The sequence below is a fragment of the Salmo salar genome, chromosome 08 (genome assembly GCF_965601325.2).
Source record: "Salmo salar chromosome 08, fSalSal1, whole genome shotgun sequence".
In the NCBI taxonomy this organism is placed as follows: domain Eukaryota; kingdom Metazoa; phylum Chordata; class Actinopteri; order Salmoniformes; family Salmonidae; genus Salmo; species Salmo salar.
Genome location: NC_138298.1, coordinates 7,064,965 through 7,085,669, shown reverse-complemented (window position 1 = coordinate 7,085,669; position 20,705 = coordinate 7,064,965). Strand labels below are relative to the sequence as shown.

The window sequence follows — 20,705 nt, the reverse complement described above, 5'->3', positions numbered from 1 at the left end:
CAGCATACAAATCAGTCGGGAACAAACATACGACTTACCATCACTATGCTGTAGTATGTATGTATGGTCAGTCTCAGTCTGTATGGTCAGTCTTTCCCCCGTCACCTCACAAATTGGAACTTGACCATATAACTGGTTGTGATAAAAGTCTAGGTGTGATAAAAGTAGGTCTTGTAAGACTTGTTCAGTTGATTGTGATGTCAAGAAAGCAGAGCAGTGCGTTATCACAGATTGACCTCTCACCGACAGTTTCAGGTTGGATATTCGACGGATATTCACCTGTAGTTTTCCTTACGTCCACCAACAGCAGTTAGGGACCTTCAACATACTGACAAATCACATTTTTCAACTTTAACCATTACTCCTAAAACTTTCAAAATGGGTTGTAGCTAACCCGATGGCATAGACACACATTGCACACACTTTTTTTTGTTGATTTACATCTCACACTATTTTAAATGATTTATTTACATTTTTGAATTTCAATAGCTCATTGGTCATATGACCTACTGACTTCAAACAAGGTTCAGAATGTCCACTGATTACCCTTCTATATTGCACACCCTTTAGTTTGTCCATTTTCATCTCACAAGATTTTACAGGAATTTTTCCAAATTTCAAATTTCAATAGCTCCTTGGTCATGTGACCTACTGACTTCAAACAAGGTTCAGAATGTCCACTGACCACCCTTCTATATTGCACACGCTTGTTTGTGTACTGTAAAATCACATGGTGTAACGTACATTTGTAATAGTTTTACATTTCAATAGCTTGGTCATGTTAGTTACACACCTAAGAAGCGTGAGGTGGATATACACCCATATTGCATAACCTCTAGTCATGTCTCTTCTATATTGTTGTACATTAATATTAGTTTGACAATTAGGGGGTTCAGTCCAGTGTTGTGTTTACCCTTTTCTTTAATATTTATCTATCTATAATAATTGGTAGTTCTAAGTACCTATTTTCCCTGTTTTGTATTTTGCTACAGTATTTAACAGCGGTACACAATAGGAGAGAGACAGATAACATCTCCTTTCATTGTTAATATCAACCATAAAGGAAAAGGGCAAAGTACGAGAGTCATGTGTGGAGGTCTAGCCCGGGGATGGTAATAGAGGGGAGGTAGGTGAGGCGACGTTGGCTCCCTCTGCTGGGAACACGGGAGCTGGGCACCCCGACACGGACAGCTCTAAGTGGGGATAGTTAGAGGAAAGTGCCAACCAGCCGTGGAGGCCAAATAAAAGGATCACGGTGGCAACACCGCGAGAGGGAACGGGGGAGAGACCGACACCAAGCCACAGTCGAGAAGTAGGACCGAGCCTAACCCAAGTAATTTTCTTTGTGAAGTTTTTTTTGCGGACTAAAACCTCCCTGTCTCTGTGTCAATCTCTGCAAGCTCAACCCAACACCCCACGGTTTACCACGCATGTTATTAATTGTCCAAAGCAGGGATGGAGAGTGAGCTAGTAAGGTAGGCTGCAGTGGGTTTGCTGGTCAATACATATACTGAACATGTAACCAAACAAGGTTCAGAATGTCCACTCAGTGGGCCTACACATTGCACACCCTTTAGTTTGTCCATTTTCATCTCGCATGTTTTTACAGGAAATGTTCTAAATTAAAAATGTCAATAGCTCCTTTGTCATGTGACCTACTGACTTCAAAGAAGGTTCAGAATGTCCACTGACCACCCTTCTATATTGCAAACCCTTTAGTTTGTCCATTTTCATCTCACAGGATTTTGGTCACATGACCAAGGAGCTATTGAAATTTTAAATGTTGAGAAATTCATGTAAAAACTTGTGAGATGAAAATGGACAAACTAAAGGGTGTGCAATGTGATCCACAATATAGCATAGGATGTAAAGCCATAACACATACATTGTTTCAGCAGCAGACTATGTCAAGCTGCACTGAAGTCTAACAAAACAGTTTTGGTCATGTGACCAAATTTTTTTTTTTGTATTTCAAGTTTACCTTTCAATTGCATCACGTAGGTAGGTAATAGCAGAGAGGAAGAGAGAAGCCCAACTCAACAGAAATCTCCCTCCAGCAGGTGTTTTTGTTTGTGTTTGCCCACCAAGCAAGGGGTTTTGTATGGAGGTCAATGAGTGTCATATTCAGTCAATAAAAAAAACATATGGCTTATTTGCTACTTGAGGTTTATTTATCAAATAGAAGTTTCGTAATGCTTAAGTTGTTACAATTGTACTGGTAGAAGTAGGACAAGTGACATCCCGGCAACTTTGAGAAGAAAAAAAACACTATGTGGGTTGTCTTAAAATGGCTATGCATATTCATGAAATGAGGCTAGTATCATAATCTCTATTGAACACAGGCGGTTGACGTCAACAACCCTCGTTGAATATTTAAAAAAGATTACAATAATGAGATGTATCCACCAATCCAAAGAAAGGATATGCGGCAGCTGGACAGCCTGCTGTTGTGCCGTTAGGGTGAGACATGTATCTTGTCAGTATATCCATAATCTTTGGTAGCAGTAATTTTCCGGTAATCTCAGGTAAAGCTTGACATGTAAACAGCAGAAATGTTAACATGAAGTTGTTTGACTTGAATTATTGTAGAAATAAGGGCAACTATAAGTGATGTAATTTTAGAAAGGGTTTACCTTAGTTATCTAGAATTGGTAATGATGAAGACAAGATAGTGGTAGAATTGAAGAAAGCAGACAAACTACTGTCTTGAAAATGTATCAATTTTTATTCCTGTAAATAAGTACTGTACACAACAAATAACAGACACAACCAGCCTTTTTAATACTTCAAATGTAAACAAATATTCAATGCAAGAAAATATCTACCATGATACTGTAGGACACTTTCTTCCAAATAGTTTTCTTTTTTTGTCATGGAACAAACTAAATGCATTGCAGTTTCAGGTGTATCTTCTGAAATCTGGGGCTATTCCAATGTAAGTCCTGTACTGTGTAGATTACATAGAAAACTTAAATAAAGTGCTAGGTGTCCACATCCCTCCCCATCATGTCCAATGAGCAGATAGGGTTCTTTGTATGATCAGCTATTCTGTCCGAATGAACGTAGTACTCATCGTAACGTAACCAAAACACTGGCACTTTATTGGTCTGGTCCCTCTCAATTCGACTGGTGTTCGACTGTTGCCTTTTATCGTGTTCATTTGGCCCTAAGTTTGTATGTTAATATGGCAGAATGCTGGTGTAACTATGGCGGACGTGTTGTGTGTCAGTAAATACAACACCAGGAGTTAGAGAAGAGGGGGGTGTACATTTTGGGGTTATGGTCAGTAATAATAACGCACAAAAAGGACCTTGGCAACGGCCCAGAAAGTACAACGATGGTTGGATTGTTTGTGAGCACCATGTGAGACCCAGCCTCCATGTGTAGCCACGTGTTCTATACATTCTAGCCGTTCCATCCTTCACTCTCAGCACGTGTCCTTTACTTCTCAAGCGGAAAACTCCAAAGATGGCGGCTGAACTACAGGAAGTCAGCTGTTCAAGGAAAAAGAGAAGTAAAAGGGTACAAATAAGCCGCCCCGCCCCCTGACTCAACCTCAACACAACGTTGACTCAATGTTTTGGCACTGGTGACTGTTTACTGAACAACACATATCCAGATATATATATATATCATCATCGTCTGCTCTTCTGTCATTGTTTACCTGTGACTTCACAATACATAAATAAATGAAAAAAATGGTATACCCAGTCACATTTCTCTCATGGTCACGTTAGCAATACCGTTTTTTGGGGGGTTTTTTACCACAGAATCTTGAAGCCTGCCAGGGGAAAACCCCAGTAGGTTATCCAACAGCAACAGCCCGTCTCTTTAGTCCATTATACCTGTCTTAGAGGGTTCATGCTTTGGCACACAGACCGTACAGGTCCTATCTACACTAATGTGGTCCATTAGAACGCATGACATTTAGTTCCATCCTCACACTTCAGAAAACCTGTCACAAATGTCAAAAGGATGATTGTTAGCTAATAAGCAACCTTTGTCGTTATTAGACTGCACATTCACGTACAGAAGTTGACCCCACATGACCTATGGCAAAGTACAGTACATTTAAAGCAGTAATCAGACAATAAGGTCTCTCTGAAATCCCTTCAGGGTTCTAAAGAAGCTCCAGTCTTTGTGCTTTGTCATTCCAGAACATTCCATGGCCTCTCTTTTGGAGTGCTAACATTATCTCCAACATGATTGGCAGGCACTGTGCTGGACGTCATGACAACAACGACAAAACATGAATATTAAAAAAAAAAATACAACAAACTCCATTAGGTTCCATTTTTTTAAGATGCAAAACTAAATTGATCAATATACTGTATTTAAAATGTCTTTCATTTGGGATTGGACAATTGTTGAAATTAATTCTTATTCTTCAAGTTCATAAAAAAAAATAAAAAAATTGGTTCTCATAGTAACAAAGAGCGGGAGATAAAATAGACCCTGAATCAAAATGACTGTCGGTTGGCAATGAGCGAGTTGATTGGAACTTCTTCTTTATACATTGTCGAGCGTGTCGCTGATCCTGGTCGAGTGAGCACACAGAAACTGTGTACTCTTCATGCTCTGCCTGGGGTACAACTTTAAAATATATTCAAGTCTTTCAGTCTTTTCAATCTAGCTAGCGAGGGACACAAGGCTGTTCCTCGTAGAACACTTCATGGGATTTTATCGTCTTTATTTCTTTGCATTGATTTGCATTGACTTTCAGTGTTGAACTTCTGCCGCTCGTTCTCGCGTCACCCTACAAAAGAACGCTAACACTGGGCAATCCACTGAGAAAATTTTAAAAAACACAAAGTAGAAAATCCTCCTCTCCGGAATGACCCGTCTACAGGGGCCTCAGCAGTTAATCTGGGAGAGGAACAGACACAGGGTTCGTGCAAAATGGCAACCTATACACTACATAGGCCACTTTTTTGACCAGGGCTCTGGTCGAAAGTAGCGCACTGTGTAGGGAACAGAGTTCCATTTCAGGTGCAGCCTTGGATTCACACACAGCTCTCCCTGGCCTTCTCGTCTGTGAGGAAAGACTTGAGCTGTGTAATGTCCACTGCCACCGCGTCTCTCTTGTGCATTGAAATGTCTTTTAAGTGGTCCTCGTCACTTTGGTCCTTGGCGAAATTGACAAATACCTGACGATAAGAGAACACACACAGACCAGATGAATCAGTATGCTATGCAAACAACGTTTGTTTAATTTGTATTTTGGTTTAAGTGTTTTTCTTTTTATTGTTCTATTTTGTACTGGCAACGAAACACTCATTTCATCTAAACCTATACAAGACCCCCTCGAAAAACAACTTTATTTCAATTTTAATAAAAAGAAGAAGAATTGCTATGATAATCAAAATGGCCGACAACATTTTCAACCAGCCCAGCTCTTACTTGGTCTAGTGTTGTCTGGGAAACGGAGTAGTCCTCAATGTGCAGCCACTCCTTGTTCTTGGCCAGGATGCTGAAGATGCGTGCCAGGGAGGTTTTGGAAGAGGACAGCTGATACTGCAGCATGTTCCTGTGCTTCTCCTTCAGAGTGCTGCCTGGAAGCTCCTTCTCAATGAACTCCATCACCGGCCTCAGGTCCGGGTCAGGTCCTGCCACCCGGAGGATGATGGTGTAGCCATCCCCAAATCTGAATGAAGAAACGCAAAGGGATGATTAGCGTTAGCTCAATGTTGATCCAAAATGGCCACCATGCTTCTTCACCAATGTAGTGATTCACTACTGTACAGTAGGTAACTCCCCTCTCTCTGTTCTTACCTGTTCTTTAAGTGCTGTACGCTGCCCAAGCAGCGGAACCTCCCATTGACCATGATGGCCATCCGCGTACACAGGGCCTCACACTCCTCCATACTGTGCGAGGTGAGAACCACCGATCGGCCCTCCTTGACGATACTGAGAATGCAGTTCCACAGAGCCCGTCTGGCCTTGGGGTCCATACCAGTGGTGGGCTCGTCCTGTCAGTCACAGAGAAGAACAACACCAGAGCCTGGTCAGACTAGGCCCAGGAACAAGTTGGTGTAGGAAACAACACCCTCCAGTGCCTAGTCTATTGTTGACATCCTCAATGGAGAGGCTGGTTTCTAGGTTATAGGTTGGGCTGGAAGTTTTTCCCCCTGACCATGATGGGATCAGGAAAAACTCTGGGTCCTAGATACTGTAATAGGTATTGAACTTGAATGAAAGGTTGGTCCCGTTCACACACATTGATATACTGTAACGCACCATGACTGAATAACATATCGTTTGGGTATATGAACAAATTATTTTTTAGATAAAAGGCTCATAAAGTAGGCCTACTCACCAGGAAGACCACTGGTGGACCACCGATCAGTGCCATGGCCGTGGAGAGTTTCCTCATGTTCCCTCCACTGTAGCTCCCTGCTGCCTTGTCCACATACTTGATCAGGCCTAGTTTACGGATGCCCCACTCTGCCACCTGGACCAGAGAGAGATAGGTGCCAAAGACATGATTAGACAAACAAGATAACAAGATCACATGCTATAGCCCACCAGGGCTGGGGTCAATTCCATCTCACTTCAGTCAATTCAGGAAGTAAACCGAAACAACATGTCCTTAAAACAACAACCTGTCCTTAAAACAACAACCCGTCCTTAAAACAACAACCTGTCCTTAAAACAACAACCTGTCCTTAAAACAACAATCTGTCCTTAAAACAACAACCTGTCCTTAAAACAACAACCCGTCCTTAAAACAACAACCCGTCCTTAAAACAACAACCTGTCCTTAAAACAACAACCCGTCCTTAAAACAACAACCTGTCCTTAAAACAACAACCCGTCCTTAAAACAACAACCCGTCCTTAAAACAACAACCTGTCCTTAAAACAACAACCTGTCCTTAAAACAACAACCCGTCCTTAAAACAACAACCTGTCCTTAAAACAACAACCCGTCCTTAAAACAACAACCCGTCCTTAAAACAACAACCCGTCCTTAAAACAACAACCTGTCCTTAAAACAACAACCCGTCCTTAAAACAACAAAAACATGTCCTTAAAACAATTACCTGCCCTTAAAATGGACCAACAAAAGGGCAGAGACAAGGTCTCCAAATAAGGAGCATGACATGTTACCTGTCCTTTAACAGGGCACAAAATGTCACGGTTGTAAGAATGTTTTTTATTGTATTTTTTGTCAAGAGGATAACTCACCTCACACACTTCCTTCTCGGGAACCCCCCTCAGGATGGCGTAGAACTCCAGGTGCTCCCTGCCAGTCAGCAGGTCGTTGATAGCATCAAACTGAGGGCAGTAGCCCATGTTCTGGTGCACCTCGTTGATCTCCGTCAACACACTGACAGACCACACAGAGAACGCACACTGTCAGTCACAACAGCACACATCTCCAAACAATTTAAGACCCCGTTCACAGTGCATATTTCAAGACCGTTGTAAGGCTATTTCAAGACTATCGCGATATACAGCGGTTATGGAAGCTTCAGTGTGAACGAGGTCTGTAATCAATAATGCATTTAACCATTAAGATATACGGTACCTGTATACTGTATAGATCCCGGAATAACAATTTGTTCAGCTTGTTTAATATTCTTTACTCTCCCTCTCACCTCTTTCCCGCCAGGTAAGCTTCTCCACTCGTGACTATTGAGTCTCCAGTCAGCATCTTGAAGGTGCTCGTCTTTCCTGCTCCGTTGACTCCAAGCAGACCAAAACACTGGAGAGAGAGAGAGAGAGAGAGAGGAGAGAAGAGTTTCACTGGACTGAACCACCAACAGGATATGGAAAGGGGAGAATCTATGGGTAGGGCCAGCAACTTCTCCTGACCATCTGACCTGACCGGTAAAGCTAGTCTATTGTAGACTAATGATCAGGTGAGGTCATGTGACCAGGAAAACTAATCTAATGGAGGCTAATGGCCAGGTGAGGTCATGTGGGAAACGCACGTCCCTATCTATGCTGTACAGTGGTAGCAGAGCCAGCTCACCTCTCCTGGAGGAATTCCCACACAAAGACGATCCACTGCTGGTTTCTGTTTTCTATTGTACACCTTGGTCAGCTGCTTGAGTTCCAGAATGTCAGACTGTCCCCCTCCTCCCAGAATCCTTTGCCTCTCTCTGGCCACGTCTTCATCTTCTTCACCAATAGGTTTCTGGTCGGTGCTCATAGATCTGAGACAACCAATTAGATCAAGGAGAATATTTACAGCAGATCATTATGAATACAAAATGTTTTACTGACTTGACTGTTTCGATATGTATTAATTTTTAAATAGAAAGTGGATAAAGGACACAACAAAAGAGTCTAATCTGATGAATCTGTCCAATGAAATGTGAGGCCACGCCTACCTGGCCTTGATACAGAAGCGGTATTGGATGAGCACGGTGATAGTGAAGAAGACCACGCCCTGCACAGCCATGGCGAACAGGTTCTTGCCCACCATGTCCCACGCCAGAGGGGAACGGAACCGGTTCTCACCTAGAACCAATGCAAGGAACGATTGATTGTCAAGAAACAGAAGCACAGCACTGACAAATTTACAATACATTTTTTTTTTAAAACATTAAATCACAAACTTCATTCATTGACATGACTTTTTTTGTCCTAAAGTAATAACGACCTATGACCTGAGCCTACTTACCAAACCTCTCCAGAGCGTCGGCCATGGCCTGGTTCTTCACCATGTCGATGAGGCCTCGGCCCAGACAGAAGTGAGGGAAGATCAGGAACACGTTCTTCAGGATGTCGTTGATCCCTCCGATCTCCTGTTGTCACATAGTAGAACAACACACAATCAATCAGTCAAACTATTACATTTGTTTATAAAGTCCCAATTTAATTCAATTCACTTTAAAATGTTGTAATTAAATAAGGGCCGAATTGTAACAGTATGTCACACTGATTAAAAGCATTTCTACAGGGATCTTTCATGTCTGCAGTATTGGTCCACCTAATGACTTTCATAAGTTCTATGAAGTCTCATTAAGTCCCTATGAAGTCCCTATGAAGTCCCAATGAAGCCCTATGAAGCCCTATGAAGTCTTGTTGTACGCACGTTGCTGCCGAAGAGCTCGAGGACAAAGGTGGAGACGCTGCCGTTGATGCCGATGAGGATGTTGACGGAGGTGAGCACCACGTAGGCCGTGCTGGGGATTTTAAAGAAGAAGGACGCGGGGTACATCAGGGGCGTGATGGACCACCTAGGAAAAGACATCAAAAGGAAGTTAGAACATGTACATTATAACTCCCAGTCTTATATAGACATAGCCTTGCATCGCTAGGACATATGGTGTGTGAGTGAGGTAGTTTGTGTGTGACATATTGTGTGCGTCGAAGGCAGTGCGTGTGTGTGCATGCACGTTGTGGCGTACAGCAGGTCAGCCACCAGGGGGAGACTCGTCGAGGCCTGGTGACAGACGGAGTATACATCATGAGGCGATGGCTCTATCTGCTGGACGTGCCAGGTCTCGACGGACTCTCTGGTCAGGACTAATTGGGAGTTGGTGAGTAATCAAGGGCTGATTGCTCACCAGTTGTACAAGTCCCATAAATGTGCCAGAAGGGCAGCACACAGGGAGAGTGGGGGGGAAGAAAGGATTCCCATACAGATGGGGACGGTTGCAGAGGTAACAGGAGTGAGGTCAGTTTTTGATCCCCACAGGATACAGCAAGACCCGGAGCCCAGAAGACGGTATCCCGGAGAGGGTCTCATAGGGGAGACCTAGTCTTTTCTTTTGAACTATTATTTGAATAAACACCTTTGAAACTGAGCTAATCCTACTCTGTCCGTGTCTGATCTGTGTAAACGTTTTGACCCAAACCCCTGGTCTGCCACCACGTGTTTTCTGTGTGTGTGTCCCCTCACCCATAGAACAGCAGCAGCAGGGCCAGTACAGGCAGGTTGGTGGAGGAGACGTAGGCGTCTTGTTGGAAACAGATGAAGATGATAATGACCAGAGTAGCAGGGACGATGTAGTTACACTGGAACATACAGGAAGAGGCCAGGACATTCAGAACTTTCTCATACAGTCACATACCATTTCAAGGTGAAGAACCTGCTGCATACAGTCCAAATACAGAGCTATTCCAATGAGTTGACTTAAAACAACAGAACATTTTGTGTTTGTCATTTCCATGGTGTCTCAAGGCATTTGTATTTTTATAAAATTCTAATATACAGTTAGAGAAAGTCTACACGTCACTTGTACGGTCTTCACATTATGCTGCCTTCAAATTACATCTAAAAAGGTGTGTGTGTGTGTGTGTGTGTGGTATAATATATATGGTATACTGTATATCCACACTGACCTCTCTACACTCTTAGAAAAAAAGGTTCTCTGGCTGTCCCCATAGGAGAAGCCTTTTTGGTTCCAGGTAGAACCCTTTTTGGTTCTAGGTCAGTGGAGTCTGCTGAGGGGAGGATGGCTCATAATAACGTCTGGAATGGAATGGTATCAAAAATCTGGAAACAACGTCTTTGATGTGGTTGATACCATTCCATTGACTCCCTTCCAGACATTATTATGAGCCGTTCTCCACACAGCAGACTCCACTGTTCTAGGTATAAACATTTTGGGTTCCATGTACAACCCTCTGTGGAAAGGGGTCTACATGGATCCCAAAAAAGGTTCTACATGGAACCAAAATGGTTTTCCTATGGGGACAGCCGAAGAACCCTTAAAGGTTCTTGATGGAAAAGACAATCTCGAACCTTTAAGGGTTCTAAGAGTGCAGGATGAGATGAGAAGCCTTACCATGTCCCAGATGAAGTTGGACAGCCAATAGAGGAAGGGCTGCACGCCACTGATGAACTGCATGTGCTTGGCCTTGTTGACTCTCTCCTGAATGAGGAAGACTACGAAGCTGGCCGGGACGAAAGACATGGCGAAGATCACGCAGATGGACACCAGCACGTCCACGGAGGTGGTCATCCTGGAGGGAGCATGCAGAGGGAAAAGATGGTTCTGAGTCCTACGTAGAACAAGTTAGAAAGCATTATGCCTGGATGCTTTAAGTAAAGTGTTGCCATGCTTTTTTTTATAAGAAATAAATAGTAATTAGGTTGGTACTTATATTTGTCCTATTTCATACACATGTACAAGTGTGTATTACATGCATGTGTGATTTGGAAATGTGTTTTTTGCGTATCCCAACTCCCTCTGATTCACCCCCCATTGAGCGATTAGGATTATGTGCCTTGCTCAACAGACGTTTGACCTTGTCGGCTCGGGGATTCGAACTAGCGACCTTTCAATTACTAAAAGGAGGTGCATTGTAATACTGTATATTTCTTCCAATCCATATCATTGATAGATGAGAAAGTTATTTTGTGGAAGAATTTGAGTTGTCAGCTAGGTACTTACAGTGCGACCTGGGACAGCTGCTCCTTGGTGAGGTTGAGTGGGTGGTTGAAGGCACGGATGCCATACTCCCTGGGATCCTGGCCGGCGGGCAGGCTGGCGCGCAGGATTCCGTTGTTCATCACGTTCAGGAAAGAACCGATGCTGTGCCACCCCTTGTTGTTGAACCAGATCTGGATGGGGTCAAAGGTTACAGGACATAGGTTAGGTGGGAGGAGCTATTAAAACAGAGGAAGAATGAAGTGTGTTTGTAAGGTCTTAAAATGGCGGAAGCAATAAATGCGGAAACTGACTAAGCACACACCTAAAGGCCTCATCTTCCGGTTCTTGGTAGAATAACGGAAGTGATGATGAGTGACTTTTGGTTCTAGAACAAAAGGTCTTTGGTCTGGATATAATCAACACCGTTCAAGTTCCCTGAAAAACAATGTGAGCATTTCCTCTTTGTATCCCAAGTCTCATTCCCTAGTCATGGCATTTCCGTTGGTCTGAACCTGCTTATTAAGGTCAAAGTGCTGTCGTAGATATTTTAAAACCCTTTTTGCTGTGTAAGCATGGAAATCTACTGTGTTGGGTCTGAAACAATGTTCCTACAGTACAAGGGGCACGACGCTCAACTTGCAATCAAAATTGTGCAACAAAAGACCTGAAGTGGAATGAGGCGAAAAGTGTATTGTGACATTTACTGTCCCAAACGGAAAAGAGTGTGGAAAATGTACACCAAAGCAGTAAACTAACCTTGACGTTGTTCTTAGTGTCCAGTCCCTGGATAAAACTGGATAAGCTGGCGAGGAAACGGTCAGCAGCAGTCCCCTATACAGAGAAAGACCACAAAACCCAGTTTAGCACGCAAGCTAAACCCTAACATTATTAAATGCCAACATTTATACAAATAGCAAGCATTGGTAATCATTGAAATATAATTGTTAGAAGGGACAAAGCCCCACAGACCATGATCATTTGAGTGGAACACTCATGAGTACACTCAATATGGCCTCCGGTCCATGCATAACAGAACCTGGACTTCCATTCTAGTCATTCTATTTCTATGTTGGTAATACTGTACAGTACATTACAGTGGCATTGTTCCAGGGTAAGTGTATGGAATATTAAGTATGTAAATGGTAAGGCTTACCCTTTCCAGGTGGAAGCGTCGTCTGATCTCAGAGATGGCCTGATCAATATCATCACCTGGTGGGAGGAGCTGAGTGTTCCTAGCGCCCAATGAGAATCCGCCATATCTGCATAAAAAAAGATACATTTGCATATTATTGAATAACGTGGTACAGAACGTTCTCAGACCACTACTGATGCCAATGGCGTGCTCTAAAGACCTACAGTGTATTTAGCATTGAGAGATTGACACCTGCCAGTTTACCTGAATTCATTGACCGAGATTTTGTTCTTCAAACTGTGAAAAGACAACATGTACAGAATTAAAATAATGTTCCACCTCCTTTCATTTATATAAAATGGAGCACAAAAAAAAAATATTAACATTTTAAATAAAACAAAACAATAAATTATACCTTTTCCCGATAATCTGAGCATAGGTTTTGACCAGGTAATCTGAGATATTTCTGCCAGTCAGATTTTGCAGGGTACCTTTGTCACTGATTTTCACCTGAAGAGAAAGAAAGAACGAGGTTAAACTTTTGTCTGCATTTTCTGTGTGTGTGTGTGTGTGTGTGTGTGTGTGTGTGTGTGTGTGTGTGTGTGTGTGTGTGTGTGTGTGTGTGTGTTTTCTCATGGGCGTGTACCTGTGGAGGAGGAAGACCACCAGCTCCCGCTGGGCATTCAGGTAGCATCTTCTTGCGTCCTTCACAGCTGCACTCACACAGAGGAGAGGGGTTTTCCATACTCCAGTTGCCATTCATAAAGATGTCCCTCACACTCTCCGGTACCTCAGGAACGACCCACTCATCATCCAACGTGTTGCAAGGGGCATGACTGTTAAGCGAGAGAGCCCGAGATAGATAGAGTGAGAGAGTTATAATCATTCTTCAAAGCAACAAGTACTTAACTATCAACTTTTTTACAATCAGTGAATATTGATACTGTAGTTTAAGCCTCATTGTATTTGGTTAGTACGGGGGGGGGGGGGGGGGGGTGTCAGACTTACGGTGAGTTACAGCGTGAATCAAAGCCATCGTAGTTTGTCAGGGCACCCAACAGCTTGTTAGTGTTTGCATCCTCAGGGGCGTCGTTGCTGCGAGGAGATAATATCGTACCATCGTCAAGGAAACGGACACGGCACTACTTCTTACAACCCAATGGGTGACTGACCTTCATTGTAAATGTTTATATAACATCTTGTGTAACAATCACAATATTCTATTCACATTCATGTTTCTCAAAAGCTACATTTACTTCATGAAAGGTTCAAGGTAAGTGTCGCTATCATTCCTCTATGTAAGAAACACTATACAGAACATGGAACTTTGATTTCCAGGCTTTCTGACCCCGGTTCAAGTAACTGAGTGAACACGAGAAGCATCTACAAATTCAAAGATGTATGAATACAAATAAAAATTTGGTTGACACTAATATTGCTCCATGCAGTTAGTGTTGGTCGTACCTGATGAAGGTGAACTGTTCTTCATACATGCCAGGCTCCAGCTCCAGGCTGGGATACTTTCCAAACGGAGGGACGATGAGACTGAAGACGAGGGCGATGCACACAAACACAGCAGGAAGCACGATCTGAAACCAACACAGGACAAGGCTCCGTTTACAACCGGAACAAATATTTGAAGTTGAAGATTAAGATCTACTTCACCACCAAACGAAGAGGTTCCAAGGTCAACACGGCAATTACCCACAATGCCAGTAAAAATACGGCGTGAACTAGCGGAGTACAATAGATGCAGAGAGGTAAAAATGTACCTGTTGTGCCATTGCTAGATCATGTAATGATGATGAATTACAATGTAACACTTAACAACTTTGATCAACTTTGATTTTATTTGTAATGCCCTAAAGAAATAATTCTGAAGTCCAGTTTACCTGAGCGAAGAAGCCTTTCCTGGAGCGCCGGGCATACAGGAAGCGTTTCCATATCAACGCCACAAACTGCTGTCTAATCAGACGCCAGCCTTTGACCTGGTACGAGCCTTTACCATCCGAGCCTCCCAGCCAGTCCGTCTCACGAGATTCTGGGGCAGGAAGAGAAACGGAATGAGCCTCATGTGTTCGAGGGGTTTCCACTAGTTGCCACAGCCACAAAGTCAAAATATGGTAAAAAAATGCTATATCGTAAAAAATGAATTTTTCATTTAAGTTTAGGGTTAGGCTTAAGGCTTGTTTGCGTGATTAAGGTTAGGGTTAGGTTTAAATTCACATTTTAAGAAGAGAAATAGTCCGGGTTTATGACTTTGTGGCTGTGGTAACTAGTGACGACAGTGTTCAAGGGCAAAACACACAAATATGATGCTTTAAAATGAGATGAGATCCTTTTTGCGAATTAACGGTCGGAACGAAGAGTGCATCGTTCCAATGGAACGTGAGAGGAGAGCAGTGATGGTTCATGGGTGATAATAAATGGTGCCTGGGTCACCTTCTGAGTCGTTGAAGTCGAAAGCGTCGTCCTCGTTGAAGGGTTTCAGACAGCTCTGGTGGTCTCCGAACGCATGTCTGCGGTGCCTACGAGCCGGGATGGTGCCATCTGAATGAAAGACAACATAGAGGAGGTTGAGTCGCGGGATAATAATGAGCAATGGAACACTAATAAATTAAGTATTTGCTGTAAAGGGGTTTCAATGGGGTAGTATGATAATGTCTCACCAGAGTTGGGAAGTTCAGCAACGTCCACTCCACTGTCCTCTGCTACTTTCAGGAAAATCTACAAAAAATGTGAATAATTAAAAAAAAATAAAAGAACCATAGTCAACATACATTCATCAAATAATCAACTGCCACAATAACTCACTTATAAGAATATAGAATATAAATTTCTGAACAAAAATTGTAAAATCTAACTGCTTGGTTTATTTGTCGTACCTCTTCCAGGGTGGTGTCTGAGATGCCGTAGCTGGAGATGCCGAGGTCAGACAGGCGGTCGTCGATCTCGTGGAAGAGTTCCACGAAGGCTCCACCTTTGGCCGCCTTGTAGGGCAGAACGTAGGTGAGTTCATGGCCCAGGTCCTCAACCAGCCTGGCAGCTGGGACGTGCTTGAAGATCACATTGGAGATCATGGTTACGTCTACGAGGGAGAGGAGGATAAGGATCAAAAGGATTATCGTCAGCATCATCAATCGTCAGCATCATTATCGTCAGCATCATTATATTGTTCTTCAAAAAGTACCAAAGGGTTTAATTCATCAATCATTGTTTGGGATCAAATTGAAAAGGGTAAAATAAAACGACCCTCTTATAGGGATGAAGGTGTGCTCATAAGGCATTTTTCTGACTTACCAATAGTGGTGGCTTCACTCTCAGGTTCACTACCCAGTCCAGCATCAGAGCTGCTCTCAGAAACACTGTCCTCCTGCAGATAGAAAAGCAACACACGTTAGTCTAACAGACTAAATCTCTTTAGCAAAAGATACCAGTTAAGGCCCAAAAGGTGCATTTATATATTGGTCTGGCACAGGGCGATTAACTTGGTTATTATGTGAATAAAAGATCAGAGCAGTCTAGCTGTGAGTAGATTTCCATTTCTGCCATTTCTCACAACTGTGATGTCTTTAAATCTACCTGGGGCATTTTTCTGGGGCATTTTCGTCCCTTCATCCCGGATGCATTTCAATCTACCTTTAGGACTGTGAGGGCCTGAGGTTGCGGCTGAGGGAGGCCCACCTTCTTGCTGTAGGAGACAGAGCTGCTGGAGGAGTTCCTACAGGAGCTGAGGGTCAGGTCCAAGTCTCTCTTCACCAGGGTCAGGTAGTAGCCCGTCCCCAGCTGGGTCTTCAGGAACAGGGAGGAGCCCACGCAGCACAACTTGCCGTGGGAGATGATGGCAATGCGGTCGCCCAAGATGTCCGCCTCGTCCATGTGGTGAGTTGAGAGGATGATGGTGCGGCCTGAGGGGGAGCGAGAGATAGAGAGAGAGGGAGAGCGAGAGGGGGGAGGGAGAGAGAGAGAGGGTGTTAGAACCAAGAGGAGGACATTAGATTGGATATAAAGCTAGCCGTTAGCCTATTTACACAATCATTTGCCGGGTTTCCATTATGCAAACAATTTCAGAGCAATTGTTTGCATAATGACAGTCTCACTCCTACAGCACAGGAGAAATAGTAAAAATTCTATGTAGAGTTCGTTACCTGGACGATACTTCAGAAGCAGGTCCCAAATTCCCCGGCGTGCGTAGGGGTCGACTCCAGCAGTGGGCTCATCCAGGATCACGACCTTTGACCCTCCAACGAAAGCCAACGCCACTGACAGTTTCCTCTGCATGCCCCCTGAGACAAAAACAAACGTCAAGGTCAACTCGAGAAATCATTAAGGGTCAAAATGTCAATTATTCTCAGCAATACTACTATTTTTAACAATAGCTGATATAGTTGTTATATCGACAGGAAGGAGAGCCACTTACCGGACAGCGTGTTGCTACGACACTGGCGTTTGTGAGGCAGGCCGATGTCGTTGACGATCTGCTCCATCTCAGCCTTCACCTTCTCCTCAGACAGACCCTTCAGACGGGCATAGAACCAGATGTGCTCCTCCACCGTCAGCCTGAGACAGAGGAGGAGGAAGAGGAGGAAGATACGAGGGAAGAAAAAAAACAGACACAGCCAGTCATAAACAAACAGCTACAATCGTATTATGCGAATTAACTTGAAAACTTGAGTTAGAACTACTAGTCATTTTGTTTTACTTGAACTAGTGAAGTACTAAAACTGGCAACCCCAGTGAGTATGTATTACAGTCATAGTACAGTAGTGATGACTTACATGCTGAAGAGAACGTTGTGTTGCGGGCAGACACCCAGGTTCTGTCGGATGGCGCTGAGCTCCGAGCGGATGTCCTTGCCCAGGATGTAGGCGGTGCCAGAGGTGGGCGGGAACAGACCCGTCAGGATGGACCTATCAGAGCCAGGGAGAACACACAACCATACCTGTCAATTAACACAATTTAACTCAACACAGTTTAGCTTCACACATTTCCTATGTACTCATATTGCATCGGACTGCTGTATTTTCTACATGTCAAAATGTTTTAATTGTATCTGTCCCAACTAATAACGATCCAAACAAAATAATTCATTAAGTTGTTTAAAATTTCTGGATTGATAAAAGGTGTATAAACCCCATAAGCTGTCCTGCCACAGCTATGTGACAGGAGGTGTCGGGATCGAAGCATATGATTGGTCTAGTTATGTAAGGGATCGAGGGGATTGGATGCAGGTTTTAAAGAAACGCCCCTCGAGATGAAGGTCTTTGATCCTAGGCCTTACATGGTGGTGGTCTTGCCGGCTCCGTTGTGCCCCAGGAAAGAGGTGATCTGCCCCTCGTAGAAACCCAGGGTCAACCCGTCTACAGCCAGCTTGTTGCCATGGCTATACACCTTCACTAGGTTCTTGATGTAAACACCAGGCTCGATGTGAGACGGCTCCTCTTCGATGCACACAGCTGAGGACGAAACAAGGCGACATTTGCATCTGAAATATCTCAAATCAAAATCACCCAATAATTATTTTTTAAAAAATTTTTAAGTGTTAAATCCATCAATAGAGCGGTAAGGCGTTTTCTTTTTTAAATCTACCTTCTGCGTTTCCTTCCTTTCTTTCTTGTATATTCTTCCCTTGTTTCTCTCCACACCAGTAGGACTTGGTGAAGGGGAAATACCAGGGTCTGGGGATCCCATACTGGCCTAAACGGGAATACCAGGCATCATACATGATGAGTACAAATACACACTCCTTTATGTACAATATAATATGACGTTTCATAATATGACAATTATTGTCTGGTCTATTTCATTTGCCTAATACCGTTGGTAGACATAAGAAAATGTGTGTAGGTATGCCTGGGAACACATTCAAAAACAATACAGGTTCATCAAATGACATGACTTCCTCTGGCTGGTGCTTACCAGGGAAGACAGCCTCGATGTACCAGGTCATGACCCCGTAGAGGAAGGAGTCAAACAGCATGAGACAGATGGAGGTGGTGAGGGAGTAGCTGTCCTCTTCCAAGGGGCTGGACAACAGGTTGGACCACTGGATACCCACTCCCTGCTCCTCAAACAGGGCAAAGTACTCACAGCCGAACCCAAACGCCACCGGGGACAACAGGCTCTGGAGAAAGACGGGAGAATAGAATACAAGTTAGAAAAGAGGACTATGTTCATGACAAAGAACAAACAAAAATGCGGGGAAAAAATGGATTCGAACAGTCTTCAGGTCTCGGGCAAGGTAGCTCGTCATCACGTGAGAGCGTTTCACAAACCCACCTCCATTACAATCCACATTCCAACATTACCATGACAACAAAAGAGTGTATTAGCGATCTGAACTCACCACAATGACTTTAGCCCCGAAGCCCACGTAGTCCTGCCAGGCCACACAGAGGACGTAGGGCAGGTAGAGGGTGAAGTAGATGATTCCCCCGCAGGCCGCCGCCAGGTTGGCACGGGAGAAGATGGTACTGATGAGGAAGCACTGCATGATGGTTACCACAGCAAAGGAAGCCAGGAACAGGAAGACCACGCAAGGGTCGCTGTAGGGAAGCAGGTTCCCCATCTGATTGGACGAGAAGAGACAGATGAGATTATGAAACACAGTGAATTGTGTGCGTACGTGATTGCGTAAGGGTTCTGTGCGTTCTGTGCATGCATGCGTGCGTGTGTGTGTGTGTCTGCTTCCACACACACCTTGAGTATGACCACCAGCAGCGAGGCGGAGATGAGCAGGGGGATGAGGCTGCTGATGAACCAGCTGAGCCACAGGATGCCATTGTCCAATCCCATGATCCTCATGGTCTCTTTGAGCCGCGCCTCCTTCTCATAGACCACGCCCTTGATGATGAGGGCCACAGAGTACATCCAGGCCAGGGTCATGAAGAGAGGCATGGAGCGACTCATCACCCGCAGGAACCTGGAGAGGAGGGAGCATGGAGACATCAGGAAATCAGGAAAATGATTAAAGATACACCGTACTTTTGCAGGCAGTGTTAACAACTAATCGGAGCTTGTTGCCTCTGCTCTGCCGTCCTATGCTCTGCTGTGCTCTGCTGTGTTATCCTGTGCTCTGCTCTGCTGTGCAATGCTGTGCTATGGCATGATTTTATATTGTGTTATACACATATACACTACAATATTTCCTCCTGGCGAAACAAAACAGTGCCTCTCCAAGTCTCCACAACGCTACTTACATATCGTCTACGTAGCAGGGGTAAGGCATCTGTTGGATGTAAACTCCAGTCTTCTCTTTACTGCCCGTCACCGCCCTGATGATGCCCTGTTCAATAACGTCCTGCAGGTAGGAGAAACCACCCCAGATGTAGCGCAGGTCCTCAAAGGGGTCCGCCCGGGGACCAGGGTCCCAGTAACTACAGAGAGACAAGGGTAGAAAGTTAGGAAGACACGTTCATATACTCTATATTCAGGATTGGCGTCTAATACATTATTACAACATACTGGACTCTTTCAATAACTAGAATAAGTAAAAGGATAACATATATTACAGCCTACAGCAGGGGTTGGTAACTGGCGGCCCACGGGCCAAATACAACCTGCAAGCCAATTTGATTTGGCCAGCCAGAGTTGTTGTAGGAACATTTTTGTTATGTCATGTATCTTACCCGTCCTTGATCTTGTTGGTGCGCTCCACGTTGTCGATGTCCATGCGGATCTTGTAGTTGACGTTACCCGGCAGGTCAGAACTGTTGCTACGGGCGATGTCCGGAAACACTATCCCAGCCCAGAACTTCTGGTTGTCTAGGAGACCCATGGATTTGTTGACCAGTCTTTCCTCATTGGCCACTGGCTCTAGTTTATCCAGGTTCACACACTGCGGAGGGATACAAGAAGGGTTGTCAGGCTTTTGACACACTGCGGAGGGATACAAGAAGGGTTGTCAGGCTAATAACTACTCGCTTGATTTCAAATGACTTGTACAAATAAATTACAATTTTTAATTTGTTTCTCATTTTGACAAATGCACATTGAAAAGCTTATTTAAATGGCCATTGGCAAGGTAGAAATGTGTTAAAGTGATAAGCTGCACTAATACCGCATAATGATTGTGTTGTAGGAGACACAAATACCATGCAAAACGCATAAGCCAGCATGACTGTTGAAGGTCTTGGCCTCCAGCTTTTCAAGACTCCCATACTTTGAAGGGACCAGCGTCATCCAGCCAAGGCCTATTTGGACCCCTGAAACTATTTTCAGCCAGTATGTGTCAACTATAAT

General features: G+C 43.9%; 1 protein-coding gene across 2 annotated transcripts in view; it reads right to left on the bottom strand.

Moving 5' to 3' along the window:
* Window positions 1-2,706: 2,706 nt before the first annotated feature.
* Window positions 2,707-20,705, bottom strand: part of LOC106609880 (phospholipid-transporting ATPase ABCA1) — a 36,577-nt gene continuing 18,578 nt past the window's right edge. Inside the window, exons 13-48 of one of the 2 annotated variants that reach the window (XM_014208905.3) lie at window positions 20,093-20,301; window positions 19,664-19,840; window positions 19,164-19,386; window positions 18,811-19,032; window positions 18,384-18,588; window positions 18,054-18,161; window positions 17,746-17,920; window positions 17,243-17,374; window positions 16,885-17,024; window positions 16,613-16,750; window positions 16,104-16,372; window positions 15,765-15,837; window positions 15,350-15,552; window positions 15,134-15,191; window positions 14,907-15,014; window positions 14,357-14,505; window positions 13,929-14,053; window positions 13,473-13,559; window positions 13,111-13,300; window positions 12,880-12,974; window positions 12,729-12,761; window positions 12,486-12,591; window positions 12,089-12,163; window positions 11,354-11,523; window positions 10,745-10,922; window positions 9,856-9,971; window positions 9,046-9,190; window positions 8,632-8,755; window positions 8,339-8,468; window positions 7,978-8,161; window positions 7,601-7,707; window positions 7,188-7,329; window positions 6,317-6,451; window positions 5,773-5,969; window positions 5,401-5,644; window positions 2,707-5,147 (exon numbers count right to left, since the gene is read on the bottom strand). In XM_014208905.3, the coding sequence (XP_014064380.1) occupies window positions 5,004-5,147; window positions 5,401-5,644; window positions 5,773-5,969; window positions 6,317-6,451; window positions 7,188-7,329; window positions 7,601-7,707; window positions 7,978-8,161; window positions 8,339-8,468; window positions 8,632-8,755; window positions 9,046-9,190; window positions 9,856-9,971; window positions 10,745-10,922; window positions 11,354-11,523; window positions 12,089-12,163; window positions 12,486-12,591; window positions 12,729-12,761; window positions 12,880-12,974; window positions 13,111-13,300; window positions 13,473-13,559; window positions 13,929-14,053; window positions 14,357-14,505; window positions 14,907-15,014; window positions 15,134-15,191; window positions 15,350-15,552; window positions 15,765-15,837; window positions 16,104-16,372; window positions 16,613-16,750; window positions 16,885-17,024; window positions 17,243-17,374; window positions 17,746-17,920; window positions 18,054-18,161; window positions 18,384-18,588; window positions 18,811-19,032; window positions 19,164-19,386; window positions 19,664-19,840; window positions 20,093-20,301 (5,316 nt within the window). In that variant the 3' untranslated portion in view covers window positions 2,707-5,003. The remainder of the gene's footprint in view (window positions 5,148-5,400; window positions 5,645-5,772; window positions 5,970-6,316; window positions 6,452-7,187; window positions 7,330-7,600; window positions 7,708-7,977; window positions 8,162-8,338; window positions 8,469-8,631; window positions 8,756-9,045; window positions 9,191-9,855; window positions 9,972-10,744; window positions 10,923-11,353; window positions 11,524-12,088; window positions 12,164-12,485; window positions 12,592-12,728; window positions 12,762-12,879; window positions 12,975-13,110; window positions 13,301-13,472; window positions 13,560-13,928; window positions 14,054-14,356; window positions 14,506-14,906; window positions 15,015-15,133; window positions 15,192-15,349; window positions 15,553-15,764; window positions 15,838-16,103; window positions 16,373-16,612; window positions 16,751-16,884; window positions 17,025-17,242; window positions 17,375-17,745; window positions 17,921-18,053; window positions 18,162-18,383; window positions 18,589-18,810; window positions 19,033-19,163; window positions 19,387-19,663; window positions 19,841-20,092; window positions 20,302-20,705) is intronic. The other variant, XM_045722703.2, reaches the window with a different exon arrangement.